General features: G+C 29.6%; 1 protein-coding gene across 1 annotated transcript; it reads left to right on the top strand.

The window, feature by feature from the left end:
- Positions 1 to 528: 528 nt before the first annotated feature.
- On the top strand, positions 529 to 10057 carry LOC100165908 (mitogen-activated protein kinase kinase kinase 4). Its single transcript, XM_008182637.3, has 22 exons — positions 529 to 2384; positions 2635 to 2793; positions 2871 to 3044; positions 3126 to 3286; positions 3344 to 3408; positions 3466 to 3671; positions 3938 to 4083; positions 4924 to 5088; positions 5213 to 5333; positions 5403 to 5609; positions 6180 to 6487; positions 6957 to 7061; positions 7154 to 7346; positions 7563 to 7712; positions 7781 to 7996; positions 8072 to 8231; positions 8316 to 8680; positions 8742 to 8910; positions 9147 to 9269; positions 9333 to 9439; positions 9506 to 9685; positions 9752 to 10057. Exons 2-22 carry the CDS (start codon positions 2686 to 2688, stop codon positions 9833 to 9835), a joined length of 3513 nt encoding a protein of 1170 aa, XP_008180859.2. The 5' UTR covers positions 529 to 2384; positions 2635 to 2685; the 3' UTR covers positions 9836 to 10057.
- Positions 10058 to 14669: the final 4612 nt, after the last annotated feature.

Genomic DNA, 14669 nt, shown 5'->3' with positions numbered 1-14669 from the left:
CATATAGCCTGTTATATACTTATATACATGGGTCTAAGTATAAATTGTTATACTTACAATATTCTTACCGGCGTAGTATGCATATATACAAGGTGATTCACCAAGCATAATACAATTTTTTTTTCAATAATAAATGAATTAAAATTCTGATTTTTATACCATTTACGGAGTGCCCTATGGCTATACAAATTCATTTTTTCCAAATACTCGTACTAACAAACATTTTTGCAGTAAATTGTTAAGCAGATGATTTTTTTAAAAAATTCTGATGTATCTAAAATTTGAACTAATAGATATACGATGTTTTCGGTGGTTTTAGAGTTATTAAAATGTATTCTAAGGATAATATTATTTAAATACCTACATGGTTTTACAAAAGCATAAAATATATAGATAGATTTCATATTGAATCTATACAGTATTTATTAGGAATACTCTGACAGTTTTTAAAAATTTTAAAATATTGATTACCCATTAATTATTATTAATACATATAGGTATTAATTGTCAAATCATCATAGCCCACATATTATTTTCCAACCCTATTATCATGAACCAAGGTTATAAATTATAATCCTTAGTAAGTAATAAGTCACTCGTTCTAATTAGGATTTATATACCTACATCAAAATATGTTTAAAAGAGTACCTAATCTACAGGAAACAGGTGATTCTTATTTTTAAAAATATGTAATTATCGCCACAGCCTACAGGACACTTCTTTAATTGTATAAGAAATCAAAATAACTGTACATAATAATATGGTTCTTATCTAAACCTCCTTAAAAATGTCATAAATCAAAATTTGAATACATTTAATATTAACACATTGACGGACATGACTGCTAATGCAGTTATGCAAATTACTGTAATTTGGTAGTCACTCTGATTGGGCATAATCCATAGATTTTTATATAATTTTTTGAATATTTGATTTTTTTTTTTTGCCCAAATTGTTAGTAAGTCACAATAGGACACTAGATAATTTCCATTGTGGCGAAGCCACAAGAAACGCAACTGCTCTAGCAGTCATGCCATTTTACGACTTTTTATATATAACTGCTATACCAGTCATGGTCATATTACAGCTTGAATCAGGATGACTGCTATAGCGGTTACTGCCCGTCAACGTGATAAAGGAAAATTGGGGGGGGAGGAGAAGTATATTTGATAAATCGCCCTGTATAGGTACATTATACATAAACATAATAATATCATTATCTTGATGATATTATATTATACCATAGGGACATAGGACCTCCCCGCTATGATACACATGCACGCACACACGCGATATTAAACCGAGGCGGCTGGGCCCCTGAGGCCTTACTGCGTATTTTCGTACACCAGCGAAACTTGACAATAATAATATTGTAAGTAGTAGTACATACTACATGAGAATAATAATGTCATACTTGAGGGGGGCTTAATTGGCCTCGTTAAGGTCGACGACGGGCGGTGTGCCACTGTGTCAGTGCGGCGCGCTAGTTTCCATCCGACGCTCAGAGTTCCGACTCCGGCAATCTGCCACTCTGGCAGTCCGACAGGTTACGCTCAGATGATCAGTGTTCACTGCTCACTGGCCACTGCTCACAACTCTTGACACTACGAAAGTATACAGTTCAATTGTCTATAAAAAAAATTATTTATGGTTCGGTCGCGTTATGCGCTAGTGTGGTAGTGCTGTACGGTTAGAGGTGTAAAGACGTTCTACCCGTCTCATACTCGCGCGTCCGCCGACTGTTGGTAGCCCGAGTGCCCGACAAGTCTGTGATCGGTTGTACTTGAGACTACGTTGTCGATACTTGTTTTTCTCTTCGGCTTTCTCTGTTTCTCGCGGGATCGCAGAATTCGGATTTTTGGATAATACCTAATTAATAATAAATTGTTATTATTGAATTAAGTTGAATATTTCAATATTGTTTTTTTATTGCAAATTGTTTATTCGTTTGACGTCCCCATCAACATTGAATACACGTAATATTATCGTTTTGAACTGTATTATAATATACATGACGAGAACTTTTATTATTTTATAAATAACAATAACGTACCTACCTATATACGATAATCGCGTAATATTATATTCCGTGATAATACCGGTGTCACGTTACACTAATCAGCAGTCGACGACTGCCGGTCGCCGCCGAGTCGAGTGCGGAGGAGTTTTAATTACAATAACATATTATTATTATATTAATTAATATTAATAGCGAAAAGCAAAAAAGTTAGGACTATCAATGATTTGTTTGTTGCGCGTTATCGAGGCCGATAGGCTGATGGAGATAAATCCGATGAACTTTGTCCCCAGGTTGTGGCTTGAGCGGACACACAGATAAATGCGTTGACGACGATGAGAAACCAGTTTCTGATAGCCTATGATAAGTAAGTATAAAAACAGAAACTAAAAAACGTCCTTCCTTTCCTCATCACGAGATATCGGCCGCATCCGTTAGGAAATGAGAAATGTTCCACTCTCGCCACCCGACCAGCATAATATTAGACATTAGTAATAATCATAATAGTTGTTGTTACGTAAATTTTGAATACACTGCCGCCGTCGCCGCCACACGGCCGAAATATTATAGTGTACAGTTATATAATCGGAGACATGGTCTTTTCGTTTTTCTGCCAGAAAAATCGTATTGATGTGAACAAAAAGTTTCGATTCTACTTCGATTACGAAATGGCGATTTTCGACGTCAGAGAGCAGAACAAAGTCCAGGATTCAGTATCGGTGGTTGAGGACCAAGACCAAATGGAGAATCACGATGAACCGCTTAGTAAATTTAAGGTATGTTAACTGGTTCATACTCTGTGTTTTAATCAAAAATCAGTACCTATGTAAGTTGTACATTTTAAATTGTTTAGGTCGAAACGAATAACCGATTTTGGAGTGTTGGCTCTAAACTAGTGGTCTGTCGAAAGTTCATCAACGATAAGTTGGCAAAGTCTGAAGACGTCAACAGGATTGCTTTCTATAACAAACTCAAGTGCTTAGCTAATAATGAAAAAGTGACTAGTTCATATGAACTCAACAGACAAGTAAAATAATATTGAATTATATTTATATACTATTTAATTATACAATTATTACAAATGATTGAACTGTAATTGTTTGTGCAGTTAAGTCAAGAGGAGGTATTATGGCAAAGCGAACTCAAAGACTTAATATGGTTAGAACTGCGTGCCAGGCTAACTGATCGGACTATAATGAGTCAAGACAAGTATCTGTGCGAAGAGAGAAAAAATATTTGTTATCTCCTTGATGAAATTATGAACTTCAGGTTTGTTTTATATGTAAATATTTACTATACATTTTTAATATAATAATTAAACTTTAGTTTTAGATTTGATCAATTACATTCAAAAACATCACCAACTTGTGAAGAATCGAATAATTGCTCAGGTAAGATATCAAATATACAGTTTTTTTTATTAAGTTCTATAAATATGAATATTATAGATGAAGATGTTGGTCAATGTTCAAGTCGCAGTGGATGTCTTGGACTATTTTGTTCTCGATGTATTGAACAACAAAATCTAGCTCTCTGCCAAGTACAAAAACTTATGGAACGATTAGAGTATGCTGAATCTTTATTTCCATCTAGCCGAGCATTTGCGGTACAATATCCTTTATTTAAAAGTTCAGAATTCACTAATAGAGTTAAGGTAAGATTCTCAACTAATTTTTACAATAATTTATTAATTTATTTTACTCGTAAGCTTTTAAGATAATGCTTTATAATCTTTTGTTCTTTGTAAATGTATCATTGTAAAATTCTGTTATGTAAAACAAAAACTTAAATTAATTTATTGATTAGACAAAAAAAAAAAATTATATAGTTAATGTTTAAAATGTATTTCAGGAATAGTTTTAAGCTTTCAGTATTGAAAAATGAACATTGTATTCATGAAGCATTGTATTTTTATTTTAGGCAATGTGTGTGTGGTACAATATGACAAAGAGACAGCGGTTGATGTTGTTGATTTTAGGCAGACATTTAATGAAAGAAGAAGAAGTGGAGTTGGAGCCATTAAATCATTTGATGGCAACTAGTAGTTGCAGTTCAGGTTCCCCCAGGTAAATGAAAGCAATTTATAGTCAATAATCAATATATGTTGGCAAATATTATAAGTAAAGACCGGATTTATATGTTTTTGCATATCGTTACTAGGTCTATTCAGTCTTATGTGAGTAAAAAATGTGAACGATTGGTTCAATTCTAAATGCATAGAAAAAAGTTATTTTTGTATATTTACAATTTATTTTATTTTTTATAATTTTGATAAAAATAAAACACGCAGTGTTATCAAGGTTTATCTATGTATATTTACTGATAAGATCAACGTATACGTTAATCAAATATTCAAATATCCAAATTTTGTTTTTATGTTTTAATATTATACTGTTATATTTATATTATATTCCTATTTCCTACTCTTACCAAAGTACAATAGTATTCCATTAGGTATAATACGCAACTTTTAATCTCTAATTAATACCTCACTATTAAAATAATGTTGAAAAAATAAATTTTAAAAATGCATATTTAAGTATATAATGATGTTTTTTGATATTTTTGCATATTTTTTAAATTTCTGGAAGAATATAATGAGAATATTTGAAGGTTTTTTAGAGAATATTAGTATCATATTTTGGGTATTTTTAAGAGAATATAAATCCGGTCTTCATTTATAAGTATTCTTAATTTTAATTGATTTTTATTATTTTTTGTTTTCAGTGTTTCCAATGATAGTGGCAAAGGTTCATTAACACCTTCTCCCTAGAACTAGTATTGGTAAATTATTTTGTATATCTACTTTTTAATTTTATATATAAAAAAAATAAAATATTTTTATTTAGCATTTGAAATAAATATATATTTATTAATGACTAAATTGTTTTAAATGTATTTATAGAAAATTTTGAATTCAAATTCAAAAGATCTACTGCAAATTATCGTGAACCAATATCATATAAAGATCTTGATTTATATAACACCCAGCCTATAGCTCATCTAAGACAACATTTTTTCCCTTACACAATAGGAATAAATTCATCTTGCTATGCTTCTCAAACTTATAGGTAAGTAATTTTCTAAAATTATCATTGTTAGTTATTATAATATTATATAGTTTTTACTATTTAACAAAGCATTAACAAGTAAATAAAATAGATACATTTTAGTAAATTATAAATTATGTTCTAGGCAATTTATTGCTGGTGTATTAAAGACTAAGGGTTTAAGAAAAGCATTAAAATTTCTTGATGAATTATACAAAAATGTATTGCGTAAAGCACATTTAACTCTTAAAGAAGAATCAACTGTGGTAAATCAATATTAGTTTAAAATTAAATATTAATTAATTTTATATCTATTAATCAAACATTTATTTTAGGAAGACGATTCTAAACATGATGCACCTCATGATGAGGAATTATTGCGTTATAGTTATTGGAGTCAAGAATCAAAAGAATTGAACTTACCTTCATATAGAGCTACATTTATTTTTTTATCTCGTATTCCATTGGATCTTATACATGCTTATCTTCGTATGAGACTTGATACTAGACCAGAAAAGCCTTCAATAATGAGCATCAGACAAGTAATATATTCTTTAACTATCAGGGTTCATAAGTTCATGTACCTACTATAAAACAATTGAAAATGAAGAAAAAAATAATATTTTAATTTAATATTTTAATAATTTACAAACAAACTTAATAGCATTAAAATAATTTTGATTTCAAAAATGTATAAACATATTTTGTTAGTTTAATGTATTATATTTGTTTTTCTTAGATCATTACTTTAAACATCTAATTTTGAATTATTTAACCATATACATATTATTTATTTTTAAAATGTATCTACAATAGATTAGTATTTTTAAAGTTTTTATAAAATTTTATTTTGTACTTGATAGATACAAAAACAAATGTACAACAAAACTCTTAACAATGATAACTATAAATTTAAAAATCTTTAATGTAAAATAGGTATGCCCTAAATATATCATATTAAATGTGCCGAACACAACTTCACCTTGAAGCGAATTTCTATCTTACCAACTACTTAATACTATTTGGCAGGATTGATGTACATATGTACGAACTTACGAGCCACGTTAATTACTTATGAATAAATATATTTAATAACAATTTATAATTTTTAGTTGACTTGCGAGCTAAAGGAAGGTTTAATGTTGGCTGTAGTACACAGGAGACGTTTTGTTCGTCATATACAATCAACATTATGGTCTGATACAGAAATTGGTATGAAAATATTCAAAGAACGTATAAGCCATTTTGACGAGTGTACCAAAATTGTTTTGGAAGTTTATTTGGGGTATATGGAACAATGGGTAGTAATGATGGGATATTGTAAAGCTCAAAAAAATATGCTGGAAGAAGAATGGAATGACATGAAAGTTATAATTCCTCATATTCCAGATGGTATGACAACGGTCACAAAAACATTTTGGTATGTAATGTTTTAGTTTACATTAATGTGACATTGTAGGAAATAGTTGGTAATGACTCCTTAAAAGTTAACTCAAAAGTATTTTGTTGCTTTTGTATGTTATTTAAAGTTTCACCATGTCTGCTACAATGAGCCAATAATAATTATAGTCAATCGCTGTAATGTTAATTTAAATAAACTTTTAATAATTTATAGATTATATTAATGAATACTTTAAGAAAGTATGTTACACTGAAAAACTCATTTATATATAAAATTGTGGCTTAAAATATTAAAATGTTTTTATCTCAAACTAACAAATAATGGACTTAAATGTCTTAATTTGATCTTATTAGTTCTAAAAACATTTAGCACTTTATACTTCACTAAAAATGAAAGTATAATAACTTTGTCAGTGTTTTAAAATCTTGTAGGTACATATATAAAATAGTTTATACAATTTTAATAAAAATATACCTTATTTTTGTAGTGAAATTGCCAAACACATGTTGGAAACAATATTAAAACATTTCAAGGACCAAACTCACAATCAAATAAAAATGATAGTACAAAATGTTGATCATTCTCAAACCAAGTAAATATAAATTTGTAATCAAAATATTATTTTATATTAATTGTATTCTTAACCATATGATAAGAAATAAATTATAATGCATATACTTTTAGGCAAAACTTATTAGCCATATGCAGAGAACTACAAAATTTATTAAGCTTATTCAGAGAAAAATCTTTTCTTGTGATGTCATTAGTTAAAAATTTATGCAAAGATATGATTGAACAGTATAAAAAGGATAAAATGAATAATGTGAAGTTTGATGGTCCTTTATCTCCAATTTTAACTACAATGATACCTTTAAAAGTATGTAAATATTTTATGTAATATTAATAATAAAATAAATAAAACTCACAACAAATTATTTTATTTATTGAGGATGCAATTGTATTTTGGTTCACTTGAAATTATTAGCTACGACACTGTTTCAAAAGCTTACTTACTAAATAGAAATAATTTTATGTGGACATTTTAGTTAATTGAATTTTTGATATTTGAATAAAAATTGAATGCATGTTATAGGAAAAATTGTTGGAAGTTTGTCGGTGTATTATAGAAATAATTACATCATTAGAGGAAGCAGCTGATACTTGTAACAGTGATATTGACGATATAACATTAGCACCTCGTATTCGAGAAGTCTTGCATCAGATGTATAAATTTGGATTTGAGGTATGTATTAAAATAGTCAAATCTTAAATCTATAAAATGTATATTTATGTAATTTGTTTATGTGCTAGTATCATAAAGAAGCTAACAAAATTATGTGTGGTCCGTATAAAGACCAAGCCACTCTCTACAACGTATCTATTTCAAAGCGTTGGATAAATTTTGTACACAAACGATGTGAACCTGGTCGAGGTTTAAAGCCCAAATGGGCAAATAATGGAGTAGATTTTTTACTCAGCGTATGTGAACCTCAGAACCTTGCTGGACTTAGTGATGTGGATTTTAAGGTATGTAATATGAACATTATGTTGTGTATTCAATTTAAAAGAAAAGTTGTGTAACTATATAACTTCTTTGTATAGAATTTTAAGATTTTGATAGAAAATTGTGTAGTATATATTATTGGAAAATTGGACGATGGTGGTTCGTTTTCAAACCCTAGTGTTATACAAAAAAAGCGTCATTCTTCTGCAATTGAAGGGAGGAATAAAATTTTGAAGACTGAAAAAACTTTTAAAAGTGGTAATTACAAAAATGACTAGGTGCATAAATTAATTTGGTTTAATTAATTCCATGTTCTTTGTTATGCATAAAAAACCAAATTAGATATTGAGAGAAATGTACGGGTCATGGATGCTATTAATAAACTAGATCATCAATTAGAAGAGAAATTGCGATCTCAAGAGTTAATTGGTCACATTCGACACGATTATAATATCGAACGTATTGAGTATGTTCGTCCTCGTCCTGTACATTTTAGTTGGCAACGGGGCATAAAAATCGGACAAGGTCGTTTTGGTAAGGTATACACTGCCGTTAATAATGAAACTGGAGAACTGATGGCTATGAAAGAAATACAATTGCAACCATTTGATCACAATGCCATCAGAAATGTAGCTGTTGAGTTAAGGATATTTGAAGGCATCACTCATGAACATCTTGTTAGATATTATGGCGTTGAAATTCATAGGGTAATGATATAGATAATTGGTGCCAATCTTATGAAAATTATCATTTAAATTACATTTTTAGGAGGAGATGCTCATATTTATGGAATTGTGTGCTGAAGGGACATTAGAAAATTTAGTCGCAGCCACAGAAAGTGGACTACCAGAAGCTCTCTTACGTAGATTTACTAAACAGTTGGTTAGTGGAGTGGACGTTTTACATCAGCATGCAATCGTTCATAGAGATATTAAAAGTAAGATATTTCCATAACATACAGTCAAACTTCTTTAACACAAAATCATCAATACCTCTAACATTTTCCCCGGTCCCTATAATTTCCTATAATTATTGTATTATCCTTGGATAATACAAATTCTTGAATAACTCAAACTTTCTGGCTGATCCCTTCAACTTTGAGTTAACCACGTTTGAGAGTCCTTTAAACATCTATTCAATTTCATCAAAAATTAAATGTTGTGTTTAAACTAGGTGCAAACATCTTTTTGACTGACGAAGGCAACTGTTTGAAATTGGGCGATTTTGGTTCTGCAGTAAAAATGAAAGCGCATACCACAGTTCCGGGAGAACTTAAAGGGTTTGTTGGAACACAAGGTAGCTATTAGCAATATTAATAGAGAGATACATTTGATATTAACATTAAATCAAATATTCTAGCATACATGGCACCAGAAGTTTTTATGAAATCCAACACGGAAGGACATGGTAGAGCCGCAGATATTTGGTCAATAGGATGTGTGATAATTGAAATGGCTTCAGGCAAAGTATGCACATATAGCATCACCATTGTGATCATTATAAAATTAATATTGTTACAAATGTTTCCATAGAGACCGTGGCACGAGTATGATTCTAACTACCAAATCATGTTTAAAGTGGGCATGGGAGTCTTACCAACTGTACCGGACACACTGTGTGATGAGGGCCAACAGTTTGTCGACAGTTGTCTACAACATGATCCATACTTAAGAGCGACTATTTCAGAACTACAAGAACATAACTTCATCAAAGTATTTATAATAAATAAAATTGTTAAATTATTGTTCATTTGAAATTTATCCGTGTCACTGTTCTAGGTTATGCCTGAGGAGTGTGTTTCCTGTCGAATATCTTCAACTGCAATGCTGGAGGAATATATAAAATTGGGTTTTAAACGATAGCATCCAGTATTTTTTTATATTATTTTAATCCTATACTGTATACTTGAACATTATATTCATGTAACATTTTAATTATTTACTCATATACACTTTGAGATGTTTTGTTTTCTATTATAAAATTTTTTTGCTAGTTTTACTAAATCTAGGCTATCAAATACATTGATCTCACAAAAACGTGGTAATATTTTTTGTTAGGTCAATGTATAGTGATGATAGATAACTGTAAATATTATTTTTTAGTGTTTAAAGTACAACGCAATAATTAAAATTATATTATGTGTTAGCTAGTAATTAAATTTTATCATATTAGGAATCAAAAAAAAAGGTATATTCAAGTCGTTGGGTGACATCATTATTGGACTAAAAATTATAATAGATTTTTTGGTTATATAAAAGAAAAAAAGAAAAGTGTTGCTGTTTAATTATTAAAGAACAAAATAAATTTTACTACTTTATCATTAATTTTACTACCTTGTCTGTAAATTATTTGTAAATGTTATTGTGGTTGTGTATTTAATAGATAGTTTTAAGTTTTGTATCCAATAAGTAGCTTTTATGTTAAAATGTGTCTTAGTCTATCTATTAATTTGAATTATTGATCACATCACAACTAGTGTAATATTCTAATTATGCGGCCACTTGTTAGGATTATTAATATTGTTTTAGTGAATATGAAATACCTCATACCCATTTTGTTCTATAATATTTATGCCAATCATCATTAATTATTAATTTTTTATGTTATGTATGTATCAAGTAGTTGTTAAATTGTTTAAATTATATTCTTATACATGCCGTCCTTTAAAAAATATATAATTATGTTAAAAATGGTAAATATATAATATATTATTCATATACTGAAAATGTTATTTTATTATAAATTTATAAATGTACAATAAATTATAGTATTGTTAAGAAGCTTGGTTGTGTTTATAAGTTATACTCTCACAGACAATCAATAACCCGTGTAATTTAAAAACCGATAGTAACAGTTTTTTCTACGATTTACAAGATACTACTATCAGTGGCGCAACTAAGGGGTTGGATAGTTTCAGATTGTTGGAAGTTGACACGACTACACAAGCAGATCCGTGCCGTTAAGATTTGACACCCAGGGCAAAATTAAAAATATTCGGCCCCTATTTTATTAATCATTATGCATTTCATTCCTATTTAATTGAAATTTTTTTTTACAACGTATTTTGATCACTGTTTTGACAAAAAAACTAAGTGATTGCAATTATCAAACAAAATAGTTAGGTATAAAATAGTTAAAATTAATACAAATCACAAATTGTATTATATTATACAATATACATATTTACAAAAGTATCATCAGAGTGTATCATATGCATATAATATAGGTAATAGGTATGTAAATAATTAGCTTAAGGGGCCTCACGAAAGCACGTTTTCTTCGTCAAAAACTACTGTTTCTAATTCCAACGATACGAGTCGAGATCTATCACAATTCAAAATTCGTACATTAATTAATAGATTACCTTTAGCGCGTAGTTTATAATAATAATATTATAAAGACACTACCACAATAAGACGTTCCCGTATGATAAATGACTGATATATTTTTTTTTTTACGCGGAAATGTGTGCCAGTAAAAATGCATAATATAATATTATTATTATTATAAACGGACGCAAACAATCAACGTAAATCCGGACTTCTACCATATGACTGCTGTGACTGACGTCTAATTACGGGATGGTTGGGTGGGGAGTGGTGAGTGAAATATTGTTTTATGCGGGTTACTACTACTAACGATAATTTACGACTAATACAACGACAAAGCTGATTGCCCAATGTATAAGAAGTTGCCTATAAAATGTTCCTTAGAATCCTGTAGTATGGAGGCCCCTTAAAACTAAATTTTCCTGGACTTTTTTGAAGCAAAATCTTCTATGACGTCTTCAAAATCGATGTTTTTCGTTATTTCGTTCTCAATTGACAATATTGCTGAATTGGTTGATCTCTCTTGCAACACGGTTGATCGTAAATACGTATAAGTTAATATTTTCAATGTACTAAAATAAGAGCGATCCCTGGAAGCGAGGAGCGACGGTAACAGGCATGATGAGAAACATTCTACATTGCGACCGTTGTTGTAACACCTCTTAACTCCATTTTTTTTTTTTAAATGAGATTTTGGTACCACTCTATAGCTGTTATTATTACGCATAATTTTTATTTAATAATATGACCACGGGCTATGATGTACCTTAGTCCGTGTTTATAACTAAAAATTCTATTGTGTTTTTTCCTTCCGAAAAATCATTTGTATATAGTAATAAGTAATAACTCTTAAGTTATTCTGTATAGAAGAACTCGTATCTCAGAATATATTGAGTGCCTTAGTGGTGATACCTCTTATCAAAACTTATATTATCTACACTGTTTGGAATAACTCGTATTTTTTAAATTTTATTTGACGTTGATTGGTATAAAATGATATAAATTGTTGAAAATAATATAATTAACTATTTAATTATAGCTATTCTTTAAAATTAAGGGTGTCGGTGCCAGTATTTCCAATTTTCGAAATTTCTATGCTATTTGAATATTATGTTTTATATTTTAGTTATTGCCTTAATTATAACACTTTTCCACTAATATACAGCTCGATACATATTTAGACGGAATCGATACGGTGTATATTATCAACGAAAATGACTTCACGGGAAAAACTCTTACGCCCTGTAGAATTGTCGGATTTCGTTAATTTTTTTTATCTGAAAGATGAGAAGTTTCTACAGGTCGGATCAAAGCTCGATTTTTTATTTTACTTTGAATAGTAGTAGAAAAATACGTTTGAAAAAGGACAATTATTATGTATTTTTCAAATGCATATTCCAGTTTCTATAATTATAGTTTTCAAAATCGGGCTTTTATTCGACCTACAAAATGTTCTCTACTTTAAGATAAAAAAAAATTAATGAAATCCGACAATTCTACAGGTCGTGAGAGTTTTTCCTGTAAGACATGTTTTTGTACCAAAAAACGCACCGGCACCGACCCCTTTAAAGTCTAAAAATTAAATTTTTCCTATAGAAAACCGATATTTTTAGTTGAATGTGTCTCCTGAACAATTTGAAAAAATTGAGTTAAGAGGTATTACAACGACGGTCGCGATATGCAGTCATTAAGTTTGGACAAGTTGAATCAAGTTCATTTTTTTGTATTGCATTAAAATATTTAAAGCAGTTGCGTTTAACTCTGGTAGAATTTCTTTTGCTTGATATTTAAAACATTTGATTTCGTTAATTATTTCCTGGTCAATCTTCGTTGTATAAGATTGCTAAATCAGATGCACATTTTTTCAATGTTTCAACTGGTGTTACAGACATAGTGAAGACCAGAAAGGAATTGAAAATCATCAGCAATATTTGATAATTGTTCAAACCTCCATCTCATTTGAGCCATAATCATATTACCAAGAACTTTGTAGTAGCTATCCCAATGTTAAAAATTGATCTGCAGAAATATCTTCACCCGATGATTTTTCTCAGCTCATAACATATTCCTTTTTATTGGTTCGTGATGTTCTATGTGTCAAAAGTTTGAAGAACGTATTAACTTATTGCGTTCTTCGTGTAATTATTCAAAGAACTTTAAAGATTATAACGTTTTTCGTGAAAAAGTTCAGTAAACTTAATAGTTTATAATGTTATTTCATATGAAGGACCAATAAACTAAGTTAAATATTTGGTTTCGTTCCATTATATTTTGGTTCATGAACAATAATAATGTTCTTTAAACGTTTTTTTGCGTTCCGTTCGGAAACCCTGATGTTAATTAAACATACCTATTTTTCCTCAATACATAAGGTACTTTAGTACTTATATTATGATAAAATTATTTTTTTTAATAACTACACGTTGCTGAACTACCTATAGTCCGGATCCATTTGCCGCGACTGACGAAATAGAAATGTGAAATAACTCGTCGAATTCTATTGACTAAATATTATATTATACTATTTATACTATAATAAACAAATGTAAATATATATTTAATATATATACATAAATTTAATAGCTATTAATATCCACGAGCGTACAGCACGGCGTATTGCCGTACTGGATAGTCATTAATAGCGATAATATTATTTTGTTATATTGATTCTTGACGTGCCACTGGTAAGAGTGTGGATTACTATAGACATCTACAACGACAATATTAATAAACTAAAAAGTAAAAATAATGTTTATGTACTGGCGGTACTGCACTAAATTTAAATTAAACTACAATACCCAATACAAATTAAAACTTAACAGCATAATATTTGTCACCATACAAAAATAAATACAAAAGTACATTGTTTACCTAATCATTCGATTAAACAAATAATATCAATACAAAACTAAAAAATGTAATAATTTTGAATATTTTAAATTTAGTTTAAAGTGCGAATTGCGAGGCCCCTACAAGCGTGAGGCCCTGTGTAAACCTATACCATTATATATTTTACTACTCAATACTATTGCTATATTAAGGATTGTAATATTGTATACAATTTGTTGATATGTCAAATGCTACATATTATAATACATTTGACAAGCATTTAAACTAGTAAATATATAAACATTTAAACGTGGTTGGTATTAGAGTTCATTGTATGGTGACCTGGCGAAGCGCCGTGATTGGACGCATTCACTAATATAGTAGTAATGTGTGCAGCGGTCGAGTAGGCTCCCAGATGGGTGACCACTCGGATTCTTTGTGACGATCTATCTGCCTAAAAAAAATGCGTACCATCCGTAGGCTCCACACAAACCGTTGCAGAGTGTCAAAAAAATGAAGTTCACTTTTGATCCTCTTG

This window comes from Acyrthosiphon pisum, chromosome A2 (assembly GCF_005508785.2).
Source record: "Acyrthosiphon pisum isolate AL4f chromosome A2, pea_aphid_22Mar2018_4r6ur, whole genome shotgun sequence".
NCBI lineage: Eukaryota > Metazoa > Arthropoda > Insecta > Hemiptera > Aphididae > Acyrthosiphon > Acyrthosiphon pisum.
This window is presented reverse-complemented; position numbering and strand designations above follow the sequence as displayed.

What these genes read in the sequence shown, in the direction of transcription:
- LOC100165908 (XM_008182637.3), top strand. Translation starts at nt 2,686, where the DNA reads ATGGCGATTTTCGACGTCAGAGAGCAGAACAAAGTCCAGGATTCAGTA. An exon ending in AGAATCGAATAATTGCTCAG is followed by an intron (nt 3,409 to 3,465) that starts GTAAGATATCAA and finishes TGAATATTATAG; the next exon opens with ATGAAGATGTTGGTCAATGT. An exon ending in AAGAACATAACTTCATCAAA is followed by an intron (nt 9,686 to 9,751) that starts GTATTTATAATA and finishes TCACTGTTCTAG; the next exon opens with GTTATGCCTGAGGAGTGTGT.